We start from the raw sequence: 24,730 nt of genomic DNA, 5'->3' as shown, positions 1-24,730 counted from the left end.
ACAGTTCTGGCCCCAATAATGTTTGCTATATATATTAATAATATGGATGAAGGAATTGAAAGTTATATGAGCTTTTTTGCAGATGATGCAAAACTATTGAAAAAAGTGAACACGGAAGAAGATTGTGAATCACTACAAAGAGATCTAAATATAGTACAGGAATGGAGTAGGAAGTGGGAGATGGAGTTCAATACAAAAAAGTGTAGTATAATGGAATTTGGAAAAAGTAAAAACAGAATAACAGGAGCATATAAATTGGGAGAAGAAGGAATAAAAAAAGTAGAAAATGAAAAGGACCTGGGAGTCATTATTATGAATAATATGTCACCTGAAAAACATATAAATAAGATTTTTGGAGAAACCTATAATTTGATAAGAACAATCAAAGTGGCATTTACATACCTGGATGAAGAAATGGTGAAGAAAATTCTAATCACTCTGATAAGACCAAGATTGGAATATGCAGCAACGATATGGTCACCAAGTGCAAAAAAAATGCATAAAAAAAAACTTGAAAGAATACAAAGAGCAATTACAAAATTGGCACCAACACTCTCAAAACTATCATATGAAGAGAGACTAGCAAAACTTGAACTACAGACACTAGAGCAAAGAAGAGAGAGAGGAGATTTGATAGCTATTTACAGAATCATGAAAGGCATAGAAATTACTGATAGAGAGAATCTGATAAAATGGGATGACAGAAATACAAGAGGACATGGAAAGAAAATAAAAAAAGACAGCTATAGAAGAGATGTGAAAAAGAACAGCTTTCCTCACAGAGTAATAGACAGTTGGAACAAGTTAGATGAGAAAGTGGTGTGTGCAAAAACAATACATGAATTTAAAAATAATTTAGATAAAATGAGATACGAAAACGGGACCCCACGAGCATAGCTCCCCTTCCCGTAAAATACAACTAGGTAAATACAACTAGGTAAATACACACTCATATATACTCTCTCTCCTCCAGCATAATGTAGGGACAGTATGATAAATATAATTTCTCTATGAATAGAGATTTCCTCTATCACAGACAAAATGATGTGTAGTTCTTGTCCGTAGGGGCACCCCATATAGTCCATAAGTATCAGCTGCATGCCACTGAGCAGCTTAAACCCACAATAATATGCAGCCAATACCCCACAATAACATGCAGCCAACAACCCAAGTCCTTTATATACATAATACCCAATAAAGGACCCAAAATTGAGCCCTGGGAAATTCCCCCATTTGGATTTTATGCCATTAAAGGTGACCCGCTGTTTTCTGTCACTAATCCATCCTCTAATCCATTCAAACACTTTTGCTCCTATGCCATGGGCTTTGACTTTGTTTAGTAGTCCCTGGTGGGTTATTTTGTCAAATGCTTTACAAAAGTCAAAGTAAAATAACCTTGCAACTATCATTGTTATCTGGCACCTTGTAGACATTAGTGTAAAAAGGATGAAAGATAAGTTACACATGACCTACCCTTGGTGAACCCATGCTGTGAGTCATTAACCCCTTCCATACGGGGCCGCACACGTAGGCGTCATGGGGAGCGAGTGTATTCGCGAGGCTGCCATATCGGCGTCTTGATTATATTTATTGTAGTCGCCCCTCCATAATGACATTCTTTCTAATTCTTTTGTAATCGCATTTTCTATGGTTATCAAAATTCACGGGTGAAGAGAGAACGATCGATATAAGCGGTGACTATATTTTATGATGCGAGTATTATTACGACGTACGGCTGGCATTGGCTGCTGCCACCGAGATCTAAGTCCATGACGCCTACGTGTGCGGCACCGTATGGAAGGGGTTAATCAAATAATGCCTCTGGATGTGAGGCCTGATTCAGCCATTATCAATTCCAGAATTTTACTATAATTGACGTCAAATTGATTGGCCTGCAGTTGTGTATAGAAGATTTATCATCTTTTTTAAAAAGAGGAATGATGTGTGCCTGCCCCCAAGAAATAGGCATGAATCCAGTGTCAATTGACTTACTAAATACTTCCATTTACTGGATGCAGATTTCAAATTTACACTCTTTAAGCACTCAGAAAATTTTTGTCTGGACCCATGGATTTTGTGGCTTTAAGTCTATTAATTTGTTTGACTACTTCCCTGCTAATGTTGATGTTAATTTACTTCCCTCATCCCCACTGAAGATTGGGTTGCAGTCAGGTACCATATCTATCCTCTCCTTTGTAAGTACTGAGAGAAAATATATATTAATCACCTCACTCAAAGTTTCCTCTGAATCTATCAAGACATCCATGTTGGATTTAATTGGGGCCTATCATTTCCTTATTTTTAGGTTAGTAGAAATGAAAGAAGCCCTTTGGGTTGGATCCCTCTTGTCTGGCAACCTTAATTTCAAAGTTGCATTTTGCTATGCACATTCTTTTTAACCAGTCTAGCCATTCCATTATACCTAGTCCTAAGGTGTGTTTTTCTCCTTTTCATCCTAATATAAAGCCCTCTTTTTATTCAGATTTCATTTTTCAACTTATCCATTTGAGTGTATTAGTTTTCGATATAACTTTCCTGTAGGGTATAAATGTTCGTTGGACATACAAAATTAGCAACCCTGTTCTTGACTGGGCCTACCTTGTATATGATTTCACCTGAAGGCCCCTTACCTCCCCCTGTGACATGATCCTAGGTTTAGACCCTTGACCTTGTTAATGACTTCTGAGCTAACCACATTACTGACCACTATACATTACATCTAGGCCGCTGACCCCATTATTTACCTCTGGGCTGGTCTCATATATTGTCTCATTTGAAGGTTTCGTGCCTTCCACCATGACATGACCTAGGACTAGACCCCTGCCCTCATTAATGACCTGGCTGACCATGTTACTGACCTCACACTCATGACTCGATACAAGTTTATCAGCACCTGAACTGGTTCCAAACTTTTTTTCAGCTTTTTCATAATTGGATCTTCTGACAGTCAGGTATTAAAATGTTTTCTTATTATTCAGTTCTTCCCATTTAATGCTAAATATTATTTCTCGGTGATCGCTATAACCCAGTCTATCACCCTCTTGTGCATTTCTTAGTAAATCATTATTGTTTGTTAAAAGTAGGTCCACATTATTCTTTCTCCTTGTAGGCTTGATAATTGTTTTAAGAAATTATCTTGTACCACATCTAAAATGTTTTGCAATTCCTACTCTACAAAATTTACCCAGTTAATATTTGTATAGTTAAAATTTCCCATGATCACAATTTTTTTTTATTGGGATGACGTGCAAATTTGTTGAAATAGGGGCTCAGTTTGTTCTATAACAAGGTTAGGATCCTATATCTGTGTAGAACATCAATGATAAGTTTCTCATTCCTGCCTATAATCTCATTCCAAATATATTTCGTGCTCACAATGAGAATTGAATACAGATGATGGATTTCATGGAGGATGAGAATCGTGTGGTTCCCCTGTACCGCCTGGTGGAGGGTCGCACCAGTCGTAGCTATGCCCTGGCTGTTGCCCATGCTATTGGCCTTCCTCAGAGATTGATTGACCGGGCGAACAAGGTGAGTTGTTGACCTGTCTGTCTGCATAATTTAATATATAAATATATTTACCTAGTTGTATTATATGGGAAGGGAGCTATGCTCATAGTGACCCATCTTTGTATCTCTCAGTATCTAGTTTGTTCTTAAATTCTTGTATGGTTTTTGCACATACTATTTTTTCATCCAATTTATTCCTGTGTGGAAAACTATTCTTTTTCAGATCTCTATAACTATCCTTTTTGAGTTTCTTATTTGTGTCCTCTTGTATTTCTTCTGTCCCACATTAATAAATCATCTTTATCAATGACTTCCATACCTTTCATGATTCTGTAAATGGCCATCAGATCTCCTCTTTCTCTTCTTTGTCCCAGGGTTATTAGTTCCAGTTTGGACAATCTTTGTATGTAAATTTTGAAAGTGTTGAGTGAAGAAAGACTAGTAAAAGAGGTATGGAAGGCAGATGTGGAGGGAGTGAACATGAGGGGGCGACCTAGGATGAGATGGATAGATGGGGTAAAAGGGGCTTTGGGGGAGAGGGGAATGTCTGTTGAGGAAGGACGGGAGAGGACAGAAGACAGGGGTGAATGGAAAATGGTTGTATATGGATTGTGTTGTGTTGCATGAGGTGGAATGGTTGGGGGGATGGGGGGGAGATGGTATGTGTGAGAAAAATTTGACGCAGCCTGAAGGGATTTCTCCCCGTCTTCTCCTTTTCTGCATGGGGGGACAGAGAGGGGGGTCGGCGATTTAATGAAGTGGCCTTGCTGTGGATGTGCTGTATCTTGCAACACTGCTTCTGACCCAGGGCAATGGACAAGATACAGGGATGACCCATTATCCAGGAGGTGCCAAGATGGGAGGGAGGGTAGAGGGTGGAGGGGAGTAGAGTGTATTGGGGATGGAATGGGTGGGATTGGTTTTTATGCCTTTGTTTTTTGGCTACCTCCCTTGTAAGGGGGAAAAGCCTTTGGTATATGTATGTATATTCTTTTTTGTGTTGGGTGTCCATAGTGTCACAGCATACTCCAATCTTGGTCTTATCAGCATGACTAATATTTTCCGTACCAGTTCCTTATCCATGTAGTTAAAGGCCACATTTATTGTTCTTAGTAAATTGTAGGTTTCTCCGACTATTTTGTTTATATGCTTGTCTGGTGACATGTCTTTGCTAATAATTACTCCTATGTCCTTTTCCAAGCTAACTTTTTTTTACTTCTTTTTTACCAACCTTATATTGCCCTGATATTCTATTCTTGCTTTTTCCAAACTCCATTATACTACATTTCTTGATGTTGAAGTTCACTTCCCACTTTTGGCTCCATTTCCAGACTTTGTCCAGATCTCTTTGAAGTGATCCACAGTCTTTCTCTGCACTTATTTTCTTTAGTAGTTTTGCACCATCTGCAAAGAAGTTCATATAACATTCTACACCTTCATTCATGTCATTTATATATATGGTAAACATTATCGGAGCTAGTACAGAACCTTGTGGGACTAGACTTATCATTTCTTCCCAGGTTGAGTTTTTGTCTCTAACTACCACCCTCATTTTTCTCCTGTTCAAGAAATCTTCCATCCATTTCATTGACTTTCCTTGTACACCTGTTGTTTTGAGTTTTCTTATTAGTTTTTTGTGTTGTACTTTATCAATTGCTTTTTATAAATCTAGAAAAGCACAATCTGCCCATCCATTCCTTTCTTGTATTATGTCTATTAGCCATGAATAAAAAAAATCAAGTTGGTGGCACAAGATCTTCCTTGTCTAAAGCCAAATTGCTTTGGATTCAGTATCTTATTTTCTTGCAGATGTTTAATCCATCTACTTTTGATAACTTTTTCACATATTTTAGCTATTGTGATACCACAAAGTTTAAAAAGATCAACAAAGACCCCACAGAATCACTAAAGAAAAAAGTAAACCGACTTGCTAAGAAACTGTGCACCATACTGACCCCTTACACTCCTACCACCTACAGTCTGCAATCTACATCTGACTTCCTAGATATCCTGAAGACAAACTCTGCAAAAGGAAGGATTGCTTCTCTTGATGTGGAAGGGCTATATCTCAGTCAACCGTACAATCATTTACATCATCAACCAAGTATACCACGACAACACCACACCAAAACTAGATATCCCAAAATCTACACTATGCGGTTTGCTTGAATGCTGCACTAAAGAGGTCCCGTTCATTTGCCCCCTTGGAAATAAGTACTGTCAAATTGACGGAGTGGCAATCGGATCCCCCCTTGGAGTTTTAATGACAAACTTCTTCATGAGCAGCATAGAAGAAGAAGTATTCAGAAAAACAGAGAAACCAGACATTTACTGTCGCTACATTGACGACATTTTCATAAAGACCAAAAACACTAGTGAAGCTGAAAAACTATGACTCCTACTACAAGAGACCTCTGATCTCACCTTCACTATGGAAGATAGTGTTAATGGAGCTTTGCCCTTCCTTGATATCCTAGTGAAACAAACTGAATTTTCTTTTAACAAAGAAGTTTACACCAAACCCACAAACCCTGGACATGGTCCTGGAGCTGCAGGTCCTGGAGCTGCAACGTCTACGTCGTGGGACCACCCCCCAACCCCAAGAGTTGGGGGCCAATCAGCAGCAACTACCCCTGGCCATCAGCTCTACGCAGATGGCACCGATCCCCAAGGAGGAGCTACGCCTACCTGGGGGAGTACCACAATCCTTTTTTTCCAACACACAATGTTACGTTTTTTCTGCACTGAGGGGTCATTTTCCGGCGATCACCCCTCTTCTTCTACTTTTAGCCGGAGATGTGGAGAGCAATCCTGGGCCCACCACAAAATACACATGCCCAACATGCTCTAAACCCATTACTTCGAGCAGACAGACAAAGGGCTCAGTTCAGTGCAATATGTGCAAAAACTGGGCCCACCTCACTTGTACAACACTTGCTGACACAAACCAATACACAAACACTTGGACATGTTCTACCTGCCCTCCAGTAACCCCAATCCCACCTCCCCAACCACAGCCAACACCCTTACCCACTCCCAATTTCCCTTTGCCCTTACCCCCGATTAGTACTCCCCTTCCTTTGTCCCCGATCTCTCCTTTCCCCCCCTCTGACCCAGATCCTACACCTTCCCCACTACCACCCCAACCTCAACCCCAAACGGCAACATACAACACATACAAAACACACAACATCAACATATTACAACACAACATTGACGGAATTAACACTAAAAAACATGAACTTGAACACTTTCTCAAACAACACAACATACACATTGCAATTCTACAAGAAACAAAATTAAGACACTCACACAAAACACCATCATTTCATAATTACACCACCATCAGACAAGACCGGACTGACGGCAATGGCGGTGGACTCATCACCCTGATCCACCATTCCATCTGTTTTGTGGACACAAGTGCCACAACCAAAATTCTCCTCCCTACCACAGATAACACAACTGAAACCCAATCCATTCGTATCCGCACAGGCAACAATTCAACACTAACAATAGTTAACATGTACATTCCCCCCCAATCATCCCCCACAGTTCCAAACACCTTCAGACCTCAACTCAGCCAACTAACCTCAATCCCCAACCTGATCATGGGTGGTGACTTCAACGCCAAGTCGTCTGCCTGGTTTGTCGACAACCCTGACACAGACAGAGGGCTTGATATACAGACTCAATTCGACTCATTGACTATCATGAACAACACGCATAATCATACACATATCCCATACCAAGCCCTCTACACTCCCTCCTCTCCTGATATCACCTTTTGCTCCCCCTGCCTAACCCCAACAACATCATGGAGAGTGGTCGGAGCCCTTGGTTCTGACCACCTTCCAATCATCATCACCACCAAAACAAGATGCACCCCAGCTGGCCACAGACACACTTACACCAATTACAAGAGAGCTAACTGGGAAGCCTTTAATGAAGAGACAGAACAACATTTTGAAACACTTAACAGTACACCAATCACAAACATAAACAATGCTGTGCACGCTTTTAATACAATCATACAAAACGCAGACAAGAGATACATCCCTAGAGGCAACAGAAAATCACACAACCCCAACTTCACACCAGAAATCCAAGGCCTCATCAGACAACGTGACACACTTAAACACGATACCCCCACACCTATCCCTCAAAACATAGCAGACCAAATACAAACACTAAACACTGTGATTGCCAATAAAATACATGAACAAAAAACACAAAATTGGCAAAACTTTATCAATACACTTGATCACAAAACAAACACCAGCAAATTGTACAAAACACTCAACAGCATCACACTATCCAACACTAACACTACACGCTCTCACGCAGCAATAATCACAACAACAGATAATCTACCCTCAAACAGACAACAAGCAAACGCACTCATACGTCATTTCGCACAGACGAGCCATCTTACATCTCACCCTGACGACCGACGCACCATTCGACGTAAGAAAGACTTTCCCACAGACTCAGACTATACACCCTTCATAGACAGTCAGACAAAACTCATAATGCATAGTCTCAAGCACTCATCTGCCTGTGGCCCTGATAACATAAGCAACATCCACCTAAAACACATTGGACCACAAGGTATACACGCACTCACAAACATTGCAAACTACAGCTATTCACACAACACTATACCCGACATCTGGAAGCATGGTAAAATAATCACCATTCCAAAACCGAACAAAGACCCAACAATCCCAACATCGCACCGCCCAATCACACTTCTCTGCACCCCCTCTAAAGTCATTGAACGCCTAATACTTAAACTTGTCACACCATATATTCCCCTTGCTGACTCACAACACGGTTTTAGGCCACTACACTCCACAAACACTCTTCTGACAAACCTCACACAAAGAATTTTAGATGGCATCAATTCAGATAGGCCCCACCACAGAACACTTCTTATAACATTGGACATTAGTAAAGCTTTTGATGCTATCCCCCGCCACAACCTAACAAATAAAATATATAACACAGACATGCACAATAACACCAAAAGATGGCTGGCCAATTATCTGGCAGGCAGGAATGCTCATGTGTCATATAATGGCCAATCATCGCACATCAGAAACATTAAGAACGGAGTACCACAGGGCTCAGTTCTATCCCCCACATTATTTAATCTATACATGCATGACTTACCCACGCCAGACACCTCAGAAATACAAATCTCTTCCTACGCAGACGACATAACAATCACATGCACACATCGTAACACAGACAAAGCTGCAGAAATAATCCAGCCTTACCTTGACACACTCAACACATGGTTCATCACAAACAGACTCAAAATAGCTCCAACCAAATCTACAGCAACACTTCTCACCAACTGGACAAAAGAACACAAATACATACCTCATCTCTACATCAACAACACTCTAATACCACACACAAACACACCGAAAATTCTTGGTGTAACATACGATACATCCATGTCTTTCAAACAACACCTCACAAACATAAAAAACAAATGCACACCTAGACTTAACGCACTCAAGTCAATCACTGGAACAACATTTGGACAAAACAAAGAAACTAATATAACAATATACAAACAATGCGTACGCTCAGTGATGAATTATGCGAGTCCTGCATGGGCTCCTAATCTCAGTGAGACACACCACAACACCCTTCAAATCATACAAAACAAAGCCCTAAAAACAATTACAGGCTGCACAAATACATCACCTACAGACCATTTACACCATGAAACAAAAGTCCTCAGAGTCAAGGACCACCTCGACATGAGAGGCACACAAACACTTGCTGCAGCCACCACAAACACATCACACCCGCTACACTACATAGCAGAACACCCACACACACCAAGAAACATTAAAACTACACCCATAGACCTTTATTACACACAGATACTCTCTTCTCTTCCTCCACAACCACCAAATACCAGCCTCCGGAAACATATTCATAATCATATCACTCACCGCTCCATTAACACACTGAAAGACAACACACTGCTACATGCCAGACCCCCTGATATCCACCCTTCTGAATCCTCTCTCCCACGTAAGGACAGAGTCCACTTGGCCAGACTGCGATGCGGTCACCACCCAGCACTTCTAAGCTACCAGAAGAGGCTGGACGACCGTGTTGTGAACAGCTGCCCAGGATGTAACACTTCACCCCATACCATACAACACATAATGGAAGACTGCATTATACACAATCATGCACGCAAACAACACAACATACACTCTATAAAGGATTTGTGGGAAAACCCAGTTTCGGCTGTGGCCTTCCTTGGGGAGACGGGACTGCTCGGACAGACAGTCTAGGGAACGACAACAACAACAACAACCCTGGACATTGCCTTAATGGTTGTTATTGTTGTTGTCGTTCCCTAGACTGTCTGTCCAAGCAGTCCCGTCTCCCCAAGGAATGCCACTGCTGAAACTGGGATTTCCCACAAATCCTTTATAGAGTGTATGTTGTGTTGTTTGCGTGCATGATTGTGTATAATGCAGTCTTCCATTATGTGTTGTATGGTATAGGGTGAAGTGTTACATCCTGGGCAGCTGTTCACAATGCGGTCATCCAGTCTCTTCTGATAGCTTAGAAGTGCTGGGTGGTGGCCGCACCGCAGTCTGGCCAGGTGGACTCTGTCCTTTTGTGGGAGAGAGGATTCAGAAGGGTGGATATCAGGGGGTCTGGCATGCAGCAGTGTGTTGTCTTTCAGTGTGTTAATGGAGCGGTGAGTGATATGATTATGAATATGTTTCCGGAGGCTGGTATTTGGTGGTTGTGGGTGTTCTGCTATGTAGTGTAGCAGGTGTGATGTGTTTGTGGTGGCTGCGGCAAGTGTTTGTGTGCCTCTCATGTCGAGGTGGTCCTTGACTTTGAGGATTTTTGCCTGAATGGTTGTGGTGAGTGCCTTCAGAGATACAAGGATTCTACAATTGGTGCCTACATCTGAAGAGCACTCACCCACTGTAGCTATAGATGAGATCTGAAGAAAAAAAAAATTCAACATAGAGTGGTAGACACTTGGAACAAACTGGACAGTGAAATAGAGTGCGCAAAAACCATTCATGAGTTTAAGAGTAAACTAGACACTGTGAGATACAGAGGCGGGACACCACGAGCATAGCTCCCCTTCCCATAAAATACAACTAGGTTACATGGAAACAAGTACATAATGAAATCGAACAGTCCACCCAAGTACTAATCAATAATGGCTTCAGTGAGAAAGAGATTATCGGACAAAGAAAATAATGGACAGTTGGTATAAAGATAATAAAGATAATCAAAATGCAAAAAAAAAAAAATGATAATAATAATAACATCTATTATAAATCTATATTCTCTTCAGCCCCCATAAAGAAGATGAGCATATAATGAAACATGTTATAAAGAGGAATATCAAACCAACTAATTCTGAGAAAATAATAAACTTGGTGATCTATTATAAGACAAGGAAGACCAGCCACTTCCTTCTTAAAAACAGTCCCCACCAAGAAAGAAAGGAACTTCAGAAATCACATGTCATCTATAGTTTTACTTGTACACGAGAGAACTGTGAAGCCCCCCCCTCCACCTATATTGGCATGACGACTATGAGGTTATCCCGTCACCTTTCTTACCACCACCTGACATCAGGAGTCCCAAAAAATCGTTTAAGAGAAGTCCATAGCACAACATTAACAAGAAGCATCCTTGAAGAAAACTCCGAGATTTTAGAAATATGTACAGATAATAGATGCCTCCCAATCCTAGAAGCACTATACATTAAAGAGTTGAGCCCAAATCCAAATATACAAGCAGATGACCTTAGGGCCCTCCCAAGCATGAGACAAATTACCACAAAGCCAAACATGAGACAAATTACCACAAAGCCAAACATGAGACATAACCCCACAAATCAAAGCCGAGACAATAATGCCACAATCTCAAGCACAAGACATTTTGTCACAACATGAAGTCAGAGGCTTCCCCTAGCACGTGACATTTCATCACTGCCTGAGTTACCAGGTAACTGCCTCCAGGTGACCGGTGACCTCCCCCATTAAAAAATAAGCACAGAAATTTAAGTATATATAGTAAAATAATTAAACATAACACTGGAATAATTCTTATCCTGACCAGATAGAATATTTCTTAGAGCTAATGAAGAAGGGTCTTGAACCCGAAGTTGCAATATAGCAAATATGACCACCTACAGTAAAGTCATAAACCTCCTTTCAAAGGAACACAAATCCATAGTAAGCCATATGGAAAATACTTAAAAGAAAGTAATAAATGCACAATAAGCCATCACTTTGAAGGAAGTATGTATAAGAGAAAATCTCCTGCCCATATATACTATTAATATATATATATGTGTGTGTGTGGGTTCTTTTATTAATTTATTTATATATTCTCTCTTCCACTCCTCCCTTTCTCCCTCCCCATTGCCCCTCCCTACAGGTGATGGACTGTATGAAGGCTGGCCGTTTGCCCAGCAAGTACCTTGAACTGGTCCAGGAAGAGCGGCAGCGGTACACTGAGGTGGTGCAGCTCTTCCTCACCTTTGACCTCGAACGCGATGAGCTCCCTGTTCTCTTGGAACGCATACGGAACATCGCCCAGGGCGCTGCTACCACCGCGGGGTTTCAGACGCCAACATCACCGCACCGCTCCTCGACACCCAACGGCCCCTCTCCAACCCAAATTCGAATTACATCTTCTCCGCCTTTGAATCCACCGGGATCAGGATTCAACACTCCGACAACTTCACCCCTTGGTGGTTCAGCAACTCCTTCCTTCCAGACATCAACAACTTCCCCCTTCCAGACTCCAACGACTGCGCCACTGACTCGAGGGTCAACTACTTTGCCCTCCTGGACTCCAACGACCCCACTACCACCACCACCAGCGGCTCGAGATTCGACAACTTCAACCTCCCAGACTACGACGATCCTGGAGATGATGGCAGCATCCAAGGACCGAAGTGGTTCCCCACCGAGTCCTTGCAGTTGGACAGCACCCAAGAGTGCCCTTTTGTCTTCGACTACTGGCGACAAGTGGGCGAGTTCACGCTATCACATTCAACAAAACTCAAACAGCCCCACTAAGACTTCGTCATCACTCACATCACCCAACTCAGTCTCCTCTTCCACGATGCTGAGCTCTCCCGTGAACTCTCTATGCCACTCTTCAAAAAACTCATCTGTTTGTGCCATGACGGAGACCTCTCCTACTCACTCCCTCGGGGTCAGATCCATCTTCGGAACCCCGCCTTCGCCCAGAGCCTTTGTTCGTCCTCTGAGGATTGTGCACAACACAACCTCCAGCTGGCAAACGCCACCCCAACTTGCCACAAGGAGGTGGGTTCCTTTCCTACATGGGTGAGAGAACTGAGTATGTATTTGTGTGTGTATGTTGTTGTTGTTGTTATTGTCATCCCCTAGACTGTCTAACTGAGTAGTCCTGCCTCCCTGAAGAATACCTTTATAGATTGTATCTTGTGGTGGTGTGTGTGATTGTGTAAAATGCAGTCTTCCATAATGTGTTGAGTAGTATGGGGTGAAGTGTTGCATTCTGGACAGTTGTGTTATGCAGTAATCAAGCCTCTTCTGGTAGTTTAGAAGGACTGGATAGTGGCCGCACTGCAGTCTGGCCAGGTGGACTCTGTCCTTTTGGGGGAGAGAGGATTCAGAGGGGGATATCAGGGGGTCTGGCATGCAGCAATGCATTGTTTTTCAGTTTATTGATGGATCAGTGAGCGAATGCTTCTGGAGGCTGGTGTCTGGTGGTTGGAAAGGGAGAGAAGAGAGTGTTTATGCATGATATAGGTATTTGGGTGTTGTTTTGATGTTTCTTGGCTTGTGTGGGTGCTCTGTTATGTAGTGTGGTGGGTGTGTTGTGTTTGTGGAGGCTGCAGCAAGTGTTTGTGTGCCTCTTATATCAAGGTGATCCTTGACTTTGAGGACTTTCATTTCATGGTGTAAATGGTCTGTAAGTGTTGAATTTGTGCAGTCTGTAATTGTCTTTATGGCTTTGTTTTGTATGGTCTACAGGGAGTTGATGGGTATTCCAGATGGGCAATAGCAAAGAAGGGGTTCTTTCTGATGTCCATTGTGGGGGACCACAGCCATGGACCCCCAATCCAGTTGTAATGGAATTCACGGATTGTGCCTCATGGGTGATGGATAGATGGCGGCAGTGGTGGAGTAGGAGGAAGCTCTGCTAATCAAACTTCTCTTGTTATCCTTTTTACAGAGAGGTGAAGGAGGGTACAGCCTCCTCCAGCACGACCAGCTTATTGAGCCAGTTTGGGGAGCGGTGCTCCCCTCAAGGGGAGCTGGAGGAGCCATCCTGATCTCTATCCGCCTTCGGGTGATAGTCCCAGAGCGCCTCACGACATATTTGGACCCTTTGAAAATGTTGTCAATGTTAGCGTACTGTTTGTTGTTTCTTGACTCTTTCAATTTGTGGAAACCCCCTCCCCACTTTTTCATTATTTCACTTAATTTTTACAAGAATGAAGTATAAACAAAGGACTACATGAATACAGTTAAGTTCACACTCAAATGTCATTGACAAATGTGGGTGCGATGTCTTAATTTGATGTTTCAGTTACTTATATGTTAAAAAAAGAATCAATAAATAAAACTCTGTTCCATGTTGACTGGCCTCGTGCCTATCCTTGGTTCACTCCCACCACAGGAGAGACCTTTGTGGTGGTGGAAAGAGGGGACTAAGAAACAGTAATATGAAGATGGGTCCCATGTCATTTCTATGCTGATTTTCTCCACAGGAGTAATATGAGGCTATTGGTACTGCATGACGACATCCTCTGAAATTCTGAGGGGGAGGGAGATGTTGCAGAAGGGATGTCCACCTCCATCCCCCCATGACCACCACATACCCTACCAGCTCCACCCCAGTTTATGACCCTTGTTGCCAAGCTGCTGTGATCCTGGGGCCCCAAGTGACCTTTTGACAACATGCAAATAAAACTAGAGGAAGACTCTGGAGTGCAATGTTTTAGCACTCTTGTCAACAGTGGCATTCCCCTCCTCGTCCTCATCCCAAAGACACCCTTCGCCATAGCCATCAGGCAGTATTGCGATGCTGCTCGAAGAAGATAACAAAACATACGCATCTTAGGTTTACCTGCAGTATGAAAAGGAAACATCTTCACCAGAGGATGCTTATTTTGTTTGATCAAATAGAGTTATCTTTCTATTGAATAGGAGATGCTATCATATCCTTTCTAGTTCCCAAGTGGGAAGGGAAAAAGCGATGGTAGTGTCGTTAGATATAACCCATTCATTCACCCTATAGACAGACAGAACCAGAGAAGGAGAGCTGAGGAGTGACGAGCTCATGTCAGTAGATGCTTAACTGCTCAGACCAAAACTGGCACTTTTGCCCTCTTTGGCACTCGTGGACTTGCAGCAGCAACAGGAAAAGGAGGAGTCATTCAGTATACAGTGAAAGCCCTTGTATCCGGCACCATTGGGACCATAGGCATACCGGATACTTGAAAATTCCGGATATTTGAAGGTTTAAGAAAATACACCTATATTCACTCACTTTATTCACTAACCTTATCAATTTACACCAACATCACAGCATCAACAGTCACCTTGTTTACAAAAAACACGTGGAACACCTTAAGCGACGCCGTCAACGACATATCCAAACAAGTCTTGAACCCACACTGGCGGCTATCGTCTGTTGGTTTACAAGTTCTCGGGGACACGGTCGAGTTGACCACGACCCCGCTATTGAATGCCTTCAACGCCTTCGAATGGATGATGCAATGCGCAATCTTGGCGGCGGCGGCCAACAACGAGTCGAATTACCACCAACACCCTTCTGCCGTTCTGGACCGCGAACTGGTGCGAACCACCTACAGCGATTTCGGCCGTTTGGTATCGGCCAGACTAGATAGAATCGTTTCACTCTTTTGTTACACTTTAGTGAGCGTCGTTGCATGGAAACGCGACATTTACGACAAATCGAATGGTGTTGAAACGCCCGTAAGAGTGCGCCCCGATGACGACCTCGAGGTCGAGATCCTAGAGCGCGTCGACCGTTTCGTTTTACCAGGCTGCGGATCCGCCATCGCGCACAAGTATGCCGCGTCCTCCATCAAAAGGACCGCCATCGCCATTACCGCGACGGGAGCGGAAACGGCGGCCCCCGCTTTCGAGGGAGCCTTTTACGATACCGTGCTGGGCAACCAAGTGATGGGAAAATTGATCCCGCTCCTTTCAGACGAATACGCGTTTCATCTCAAGAAGGTCGAAAACTTGGTAGCGGCCGCCCCGGTAGATGCGACACGCCGTGCTTCCCTCTCCGAGTCGGAACGCAGAGCGGAAGATGCCGTACCGAAAGCCGTTAATATCGGCCCGCATAAGATGATGAGCGGGGAACTAGACACGAGAGGGGTAGAGGCTTTCCATCGCGAGGTGAAACGACAGATGAAAGACGATCCCAACCTGACGGTGGAAAAGGCGGTCGATGCCATTTTTTCAACCAGACAACTCTTGTTTTCTAATTTTGCAATAACGGGTGCATATAGTACTGCGGTCTATTATTGTTTGTGGAACTTTATGTTTCTTGCCGCCGGCACTGCAACGGTACCCAGAGTTCCAGAGAGGAGGGTTTGTAGACGCTTGTTGACCGATTTGATATTGCTAGATTTCCATTCCCTTCTACTCTGTCCAAAATGTTCGATTGGCATCATTCACAAGGCTACAGAATCTTTTGATTTTGTGGATGCGCTCAAATACGGAACCGAGGGACAAGTAGAACGCAAGATAGCACGGGCGTTTGGGTATTACAACGAAGGTCCGACGTCGGTACAGGATTGCTTCAAAACGCTTCTCGGTCTGAAATGGTCACCTCCGCATACGTCTCACGAAGGCAACCAACAGTTGGTCGAGTTTGACAACAAGTTGATTCAATTATCCCTGGATAACAACAATGTCGAATACACCAAGGAATGTAGCAGCAGTCCAGCAATACAAACACATCCGTGGCGTGAACGAAGTGGCGGCGGGAGACAAAGTGAGCGCCAGCCGCCATGCAGTATGGCTCACAGCGCACTCCTCTGGCGGCAGCGGGAGCAACTACAAAAAATATGCCGGATATTTGAAGTTGCCGGTAACTAGGGTGCCGGATACAAGGGCTTTCACTGTATATGTTTTTTCCAAAGTCCATTGTCCACACGCAGTGGTGGTGGTGGGGGAGTGCTTCTTGCTCCATCCCCCCTCCACCTGAAAGGAACCAGCTTGTCGTGGTGGTGTGTGTGTGTGGGGGGGGGGGGTTGCATGTTCTTATGACCTGGTGGGCGAGGCTAGAGAGGGTAGGGTTTTGGCCCCTGCTCTGCTCTGCTCTATTTAAGGGGAGAGGGCCAGACAAAAAAGTTCATGGGGCCAGGCTGACCATATGGTCCAACAGTACCACCCACCAGAAGGACCACCTTATGAGGTCGTACTGTGCTGGATTGTTGGGTGGTTAGGCTGGGATGAGTTGATGGAGGAGGTCTTAGCTCTGTCGTGAGCGAACTTTCAAATCGTGAGGTGCCACTTTTTAAAACAAGCAGCCCCCATGGGGACAAGTTACCTTGTTGGTGACAGCCAACATACAGTCCCCTCGTAACCCCAGTAAGCGGTTGCCCTTGGCCCCTGGGGCCAATTAAATCACAAAATATCTCTGGATACTCCTAAAAATCCTGTGGTCCTTGAGGGGCTGTCGACCAGGCCCTCAAGGTGTCGCTGGTCGTGATAGTGATACTACGCATGTGCAGACTGGAGCTCATAGTCCCCGTGCTGCTGATTCTCATGCTGGAAGATCTCGCGGGTCACCTCCCAAATCTTGTCTTGCCACCGTTAAGCTAATCAATGTCTACGCATCTTTATCATACCGTGCTATCCACTCTGCTTTCAAGCCCTTCTGAACAGTTCTCCGCATCTGTCTCAAATATGATAGTGACTGTATTTCCAACTGGTGTTATGTGACATTTACATCTGATAATGCTGCCAAAAATGCATATGAGATAATAAATTCCCTATGTCTTGAAGATGACAACCTAATTGCTGAGATCATTTGATCAAGCAATGTAGCTTACAGCGAGAATGATTGTTGTCCCAAACTCTTTGATGATGCTGAAGAACGTGATCCCAAAGTTCGCCACACCCCTACACTAGACCTGTTAAAAAAAAAAAATAAATAATATTTTCATACAGTACTGTACTTTTTCCCATGCTTTTTGACCTGAAAAGACCAAAAATTACATTCAATTTTTTCTAGGATGTATGGAAGCATTGCCACATGGAGGCTGAATTTTTTGCTATCTTACCAAAAGGACCAATTTTGAGGCATTTCTAAGCATACTCTGTGGTATGATTTTTTTTTATCTATCCAAGATAGAGCAACATATTAGGTACCAAATGAAAGAACAGAATCTAGTCTACATATAGCAACCATTAGAATTAATTAATTTTCTCCATGAAATTTTAAAGATATGAAATTGTTGAAAATCCTGACTTTTTTGCTACCATGAAGACATGGTTTTTGTATGGATGTTTGTCTAAATCCAGAAAATTATCCACAAGATACTGTACAATGGCATTAAGCAAGTCCACAATCAAACTGTGCATCCTCGTAGCTCCTTGCTTAATGCCATTGTAGAGTACCTTGTGAATAATTTTCTGGATTTAGATTGAATTTCTGTGCTGGCCATTTCATTCCCATATACTCTACTCCCATTCATCACCCCTCCCTCCCTCTTTTCTTGGCTCCTCCTGGATGACGGCTACTGGTTGTGGCTGGTTGAGACCACTTGCTAACTTCAGTGAATATATAGGCGTAGCTCAAGTTGTGTGACGGCCAGTCCGGTTTTGACTAGCGCCGTGTCACCACACCAGTTTCCTTGGTACCAAGTTTCCATAATCAAAATGTCATGGTGAAACCTCTCGCCATGCTCGTCAATTGACTGCACCTAGTGAGAGTCCAAGAAGTGGATTTATAGGCTCATACTGTATCCCAGGTTTTTGTATGAAATCTTTGCAAACTTTCTTGAATGATAGCTATGCAGATTTTTCAACATCAGTGAGCACTTCATCGAACTTTTGATCTTTCATCAGTTCCCTAATCTGTAGTCCTATAAAAATACCTTCTTTTGATTTTAGCGTCATTTACTCTTGGAAATATATTTCTCAAATATTTGAATCCCTCGTCAGTTTTATCCATACCTTTGACTGACTTCTTCATTAGCTTGATATACAAAGGAAGATAATTTTTCTCAGGATCAACATGTGGAGTACCAATGACATTCTTCTCTCATGGAACCAATTATCACTTTGGCCACAATTTCTTTATAAAGTGATTTTTTTCTGGCTGTCTCACTCGCAAAGAAAGCAACAAACTTAATGTGGCCATCTACACTCAAAGTAAAAGTGCCACTATCTTTAATCACCAGAGATATTCCATTTCAATTTCTCAAACTTGATTTTTTTTTTTCAATCAAATCCCTCTATTCCAGGTATTTTTCGCATTCTAAATCCGAAAACATTACAAAAAATGTATCACCCATAGTCTTTTGTGTTCCAGTACATCTCTTTATTTTTTTTCTGTTGTGATCATCATTGTGTTCCCTCGTGTGAGGAAATTTTCTTGGAAACACAATGATGATCACAATAGAAAAAATAAAGACGTGTACACAAAAAAAGGTGATACAAAAGAGAGGAATATCTGTAGAGGAAGGACGGGAGAGGACAGAAGATAGGGGTGAATAGAGAAGGGTTGTGTATAGATGAGGCTGTGATGCATGTGGGAGAGTGGATGGGGGATGGGGGGTGAGGAAGTATGTATGAGAAAAAAATTGACGCAGCCCGAAGGGGTTTCGCCCCGTCTTCTCCTTTCCTGCATGAGGGGATGGAGAGGGGGGTCGCCGAATTTATGAAGCGGCCTTGCTGTGGATGTGCTGTGTCTTGCGACACTGCTTCTGACCCAGGGCAGTGGACAGGATGCAAGGATGACCCGTCATCCAGGAGTTGCCAAGATAGGAGGGGAGTGGAATATATGGGAAATGAAATGGGTGGGAGTAATTTCTATGCCTTTTTCTTTTTGGCTACCCCCCGTGTAAGGGGGAAAAGCCTTTGGTATATGTATGTATTTATTTGTTTATTAATATTATTATTTTTAAACTTAGAATACGAAAATACCCGGAAAAGAGGTGTGACCTTTTTCGAGCAACATTTTCACTTCAGTTAAGGTGAAATTATACCTCCCATGGACCTTTGGCAACGAGAGGTCAAAGATCACTATAGGCGTTCGGCGCGACATCAGACCCCCTTTTCACGTAGTCCGAGACATGGTTTGAAACTGACTAGAAGAGTTAGCGATTCGTGATTGAGGAGTGACATGAAATTTACCCCCCAATCACAAACCTCATAGACCCGATAGTGTGAAGTTTAAATGTGACGAAGCATGTGCTAGACCGGTGAGGGGATGCGTTCTCTGAGAGAACCAGTCTCCCCTGAACACATACTTTAAATTCATCCTTCCCTCCATTCACCTATCCTCTATGCCACGCCCGAAGCTGACGCACACACCACCACCAGAACAAAATAGAAAAGGTGAAATGATTACACATTTACAAAGATACATGATGTTTTGTGATAAAATTGTACTTTTCAGGGTTCGATGAGTTCCTGCCGATCACAGGTATAGTTTTTGCTTCTGTGAACGTTGTTGGTGGTTTAGTGGAAGGAAAGAATGAAATTGAAGGAAGTTAGAGATAAGATAGATGTGGGGCAGACCCACTTGTTCGTACCTAGTTAGTTAGAGGGCAGGATAGATAAGATGGGGGAGAGGGAGGGAGGGGGGATTTGGGGGTTAAGTGGAAGGAAAGAATGAAATGGAAGGAAGTAAGAGTTATGATAGATGTGGGGCAGACCCATTTGCAAATTTCTCTCTAAAAAGAAGTACCTTTTTGTTTTACTATTAAATCTCCAATGCTTATTCATATAATAAAAATTGTGCAAATTACATACAATTGTGTAAATTATATAAAAACGTCAAAACTAAAAAGGGCAGTATTTTTCATTGTCTATTATTTTTGTCATTTCTATTTAATTCACACAGGATTTATTTGTTATCTTCAATAAAGCCGAAATGGCAAAGCTATAACCATAAATAATTATCTTTCAAAATAACCTGATGATTCACTTGGTTGTGATGAAATGCCATTTTTAATTTTAACAGAAGTTAATAGTTGAATTATCCTTATCATTTAGAGAGGAACCAGAAGTCGAACCTTAAAAAAAATCGGAAGTCGGAGAGGGTGAGGCTAGACTACAGCCCTGGAACGAGACCTGAGGATCCACAGCCGTTCTACTTGTCAGAATCGGTTCTCCTGCTCCTATTCTCTATGTTGGATATTACGATATGTCAGCTGATTTTTATTTTCCTTATGTCTTACAATGGAAATAAGCTTTCATGCTTTTTTTAAGTTATCCTCGGCAATTCTAATTTTTTTCGAACTGTGTTCTTTTCATTATCTGCACTTCATGTATATTGATTCAATACCAAATATAGGCCTACTTATTCGTGCTGCCACGAGTACCATACTTCGTTGGTGATCATCAGCGTTTCTGTCCTTGAGGACAATTTTGTGAATAAGAGGTGGTAAAGGAGACATAGGAGTGCATTGGCAAATTGGGAGATTAGTCGAAGTCACTAGTGATAAATATTCCTCCTTGATTGGAGATAAGTAGACGGACATCGAGAGATAGCCGATAGGCAGCTGTAGATCTCGAGTATTGGCAAGGGAGCCTCCCTCCCTAGCTCATATGTCTGATTAATTAATTAATTATCAGTGGCGGTGGCACGTCGACGCGTTGACTCTCCGCGCTTTCCGGAACCTTCGTTGCAAGTGTGTGTGCGTGTGTATTAGCAGTAGGAATGAGTGGGCTTGGTGCCCGGGCAGGGGGCGAGCCGTTATCGTTCGTCCGCCAGCCCAACCTGTCCTTCGCACGTTGTATTCACCTCGGCGTCCTGGCAGAACCCGTTTGGTACATACCGTCGCACTCCAGTTCTGTCAAGATCGTGTAGTGGTTCGGACCTTCGCGCATTGGAGGAGACTCGAAGGCAAGACGTCTCCGGTGATTTAACCACTGTCCAGCAAACGTAAGTCCTTCCTCGAGTTTCCCACGTTCGCAGCTGCGTGACCGGGACTGATATCTTGTGGTCTTCTGCCTGAGCATCGGCCCAGTGTTCGGAGCTTGGGTCAGTGGCCTCCTGGAAGCCCTGAGGCGGCCGCGACAGGTTAGCCGTAGTGTAGGAAGAAAGGGTACTAGGGTACCCCACCCTATCGAGGGATGTGTTGTGCTGAAAAGGACTGGGAAAAACCATACCACTATAAGCTGGTTTCCCGCTCTGCTGGGCAAGGTGTGTGTGGTGATTCACCATGGTCTTGGATCACGTGTTGGGCTCGTGATCGACAGCTATTATCCTCCCGGGAGAGAGCTCAGAACTCATACATGACCGATCTATGGATGATGCTGTGACCTTACACGTACACACACACCCAACTCCCAGCCCACGAGAGTTGGAGTAACGACCCGCAGCGGAACGTTAACCCCTTCCATACGGTGCCGCACACGTAGGCGTCATGGACTTAGATCTCGGTGGCAGCAGCCAATGCCAGCCGTACGACGTGTCGTAATAATACTCGCATCATAAAATATAGTCACCGCTTATATCGATCGTTCTCTCTTCACCCGTGAATTTTGATAACCATAGAAAATGCGATTACAAAAGAATTAGAAAGAATGTCATTATGGAGGGGCGACTACAATAAATATAATCAAGACGCCGATATGGCAGCCTCGCGAATACACTCGCTCCCCATGACGCCTACTTGTGCGGCACCGTATGGAAGGGGTTAACCATAGATCGGGCCACTTAGGAACTCAGCTCTCATTAGGGAGGATAATATCATAATAGAAGTCGTTCACGAGCCCAGCTCATGATACAGAACCACAGTTAATCTCACGCAGACAAGACGCGTAGAGGTAGCCAATCAGCCGTATCGCTGGCCCATCCTGAAGATTGCGCTTTTTTTTTTTTTTTTTGTAGGCGGCGGCGGCGGCGGCCACCCGTATGACGTATATCTGTACGATAACGTCTTCTGTTGACACGGATTATAGCGCCGTTGGTGTGCTTGCGTCGCGTCGTTTTTCATGGGGGCACATCTCCTCGCGACCGGTCTTGCTACGGACACACACACACACACACACTAATATGTGCATGACCCTGACATGGGGGCAGGGGGGGGGGCATATGCCCTGGGGTGGGAGAGTGGGGGCACATTTAAGGGGGATGGCAATTTTAGTCTGGACATGCCGTGCACAAGGCTGACAAAATAATTATAATAAAAAAGTTCAAAGAAGCCCTGAATATATTATCTTAATATACGAATTTTGAGTGTATATATATATATATATATATATATACACATACATATATATATATATTTATATATATATATATATACACACATATATATATATATTGTATATATATACATGAGAGGGAGGGAGGGGTGGTAAATGAGGGTGAAATGGGTGGGAGTGGAATTAAAACTTTTTATTTTGGCTACCTCCTTTGTAAAGGTGTATGTAGATGTATATGTATGTAAATATATATATATATGTGTGTGTGTCTGTGTGTGTGTGTGTATGTATGTAAATACACGCACACATAAGAACCCGGAAACTACGGACTAAATGGAAGAATACCGGTCCGTTTATCCGTAGGATCCTTGTGTTGAACGCAGCGTATATATATATATATATATATATATATATATATAGGGTCGTACTAATTACCGACAACTACTGTCAACTCCGATGTTATTCATATTTTTTAGTTAATATTGACATAAATAAGTCATTAGTTCTATATTATATCGTATCTGTAAGTTTTAAAGCATTCGGCCGCATCAATATCGAAATTCAAGATGTGATACACTACCGACAACTCGTAGCTCGATGCGAGCTTCGAGACGCCATGTTTGCTTTTGTTTACTGTGGAAGACGCACTAGTGGAAATCTGTGGATGGACCTATCTTGATTGTTGATTTGTGGGAGTAGGACTAGGACTAACTGTATCCTCTTCAGTAGTAGGTACTATTGAAGAGGATTGGGAGTTAGTAATCGAAATATATAGTTTCGGTTACTCAACTCTTTCTTTCGTCCGACTGTGGTCTTAGTTGTGATTTACTAATGTATTACTACATTTCTCACCAGTGATGTATATATATATATATATATGTGTGTGTGTGTGTGCGCGCGTGTGTGTGTGTATACATATATATGTGTATACACACACACATATATATATAAATATATATATATGTGTGTGTGTGTGTGCGCGCGTGTGTGTGTATACATATATATGTATACACACACACACATATATATATATATATATATATATGTGTGTGTGTGTGTGTGTATACATATATATGTATACACACACACTTCAACGAATGGACGGCTTAGAAGACGTTCTGAAGAAAATTGAAGTTTTGTGGATCCCAACGCAAAGAGAAGTGCCTATTGTATTTACAGGGTGGGGGGAAATTGCTCGTGGGGTAGTAGGAAAGTAGGGAAAGAGGAAAAGGGGAGGGATTACTGAGGGAAATGGAAGGAAATGAAGAAGGAGTAGACTTGGCCCAGGCAGACAGGCGAAAGGTAAACAAACGGCCCCCCGACGACGATGAAATGTCTAATAAAAATGTAAAGATTAGAAGTATAGATAAGAGCAATACAGTAGAAAGTGATGAGAATATTTTCCAGGGATTTAAAGAGGGTGGGGGGACACAACCCCCCCGACTGACAAGACTAGAAGAGAAGGTCGATAAGATGATCGAGGACTTGGAGCGTAGGTTCGGTCATGTTAACAATATTATACGGAGAGTTGAAAAATTGGAAGAACTAGAGAAGGCGAACAAAAACTTAACTAAGGAAATTGAAGAATTAAAAAAACAGTTAAAAGAAGTAAAAGAAGAGAATAAAGTCTTAAAGGAGAATAATAAGGAGAACAAGGAGGGTTGGAAAAAAAATCAAGAAAATAGCAAAGTTGCATTCACTGACATAATCAGACAGCAAATGAATGAACAAACTGAAGACTCAGTTATTAAAGTGATGAGACAGAAGGAGAATAT

At 42.8% G+C, this 24,730-nt stretch overlaps 2 protein-coding genes across 2 annotated transcripts in view; both read left to right on the top strand.

Annotated features, from left to right (window-relative positions):
- LOC143034875 (mutS protein homolog 5-like) overlaps window positions 1–14,109 on the top strand; it is a 35,365-nt gene extending 21,256 nt beyond the window's left edge. Inside the window, exons 8-10 of the mRNA XM_076201219.1 lie at window positions 3,394–3,531; window positions 11,965–12,863; window positions 13,759–14,109. Coding sequence (XP_076057334.1) covers window positions 3,394–3,531; window positions 11,965–12,863; window positions 13,759–13,858 — 1,137 coding nt within the window. The 3' untranslated portion in view covers window positions 13,859–14,109. The remainder of the gene's footprint in view (window positions 1–3,393; window positions 3,532–11,964; window positions 12,864–13,758) is intronic.
- Window positions 14,110–21,469: 7,360 nt separating this feature from the next.
- The window catches only part of LOC143035242 (carbohydrate sulfotransferase 11-like), a 39,862-nt gene continuing 36,601 nt past the window's right edge, over window positions 21,470–24,730 (top strand). Inside the window, exon 1 of the mRNA XM_076202019.1 lies at window positions 21,470–21,687. The gene's annotated coding sequence lies outside the window, so the exon portion shown is untranslated. The remainder of the gene's footprint in view (window positions 21,688–24,730) is intronic.

Source organism: Oratosquilla oratoria, chromosome 18 (genome assembly GCF_046742065.1).
Source record: "Oratosquilla oratoria isolate Oo_2021 chromosome 18, ASM4674206v1, whole genome shotgun sequence".
Classification (NCBI taxonomy): Eukaryota; Metazoa; Arthropoda; class Malacostraca; order Stomatopoda; family Squillidae; genus Oratosquilla; species Oratosquilla oratoria.
Note: the sequence above shows the minus strand (reverse complement) of the source record. Positions and strands in the feature narration are given on the sequence as shown.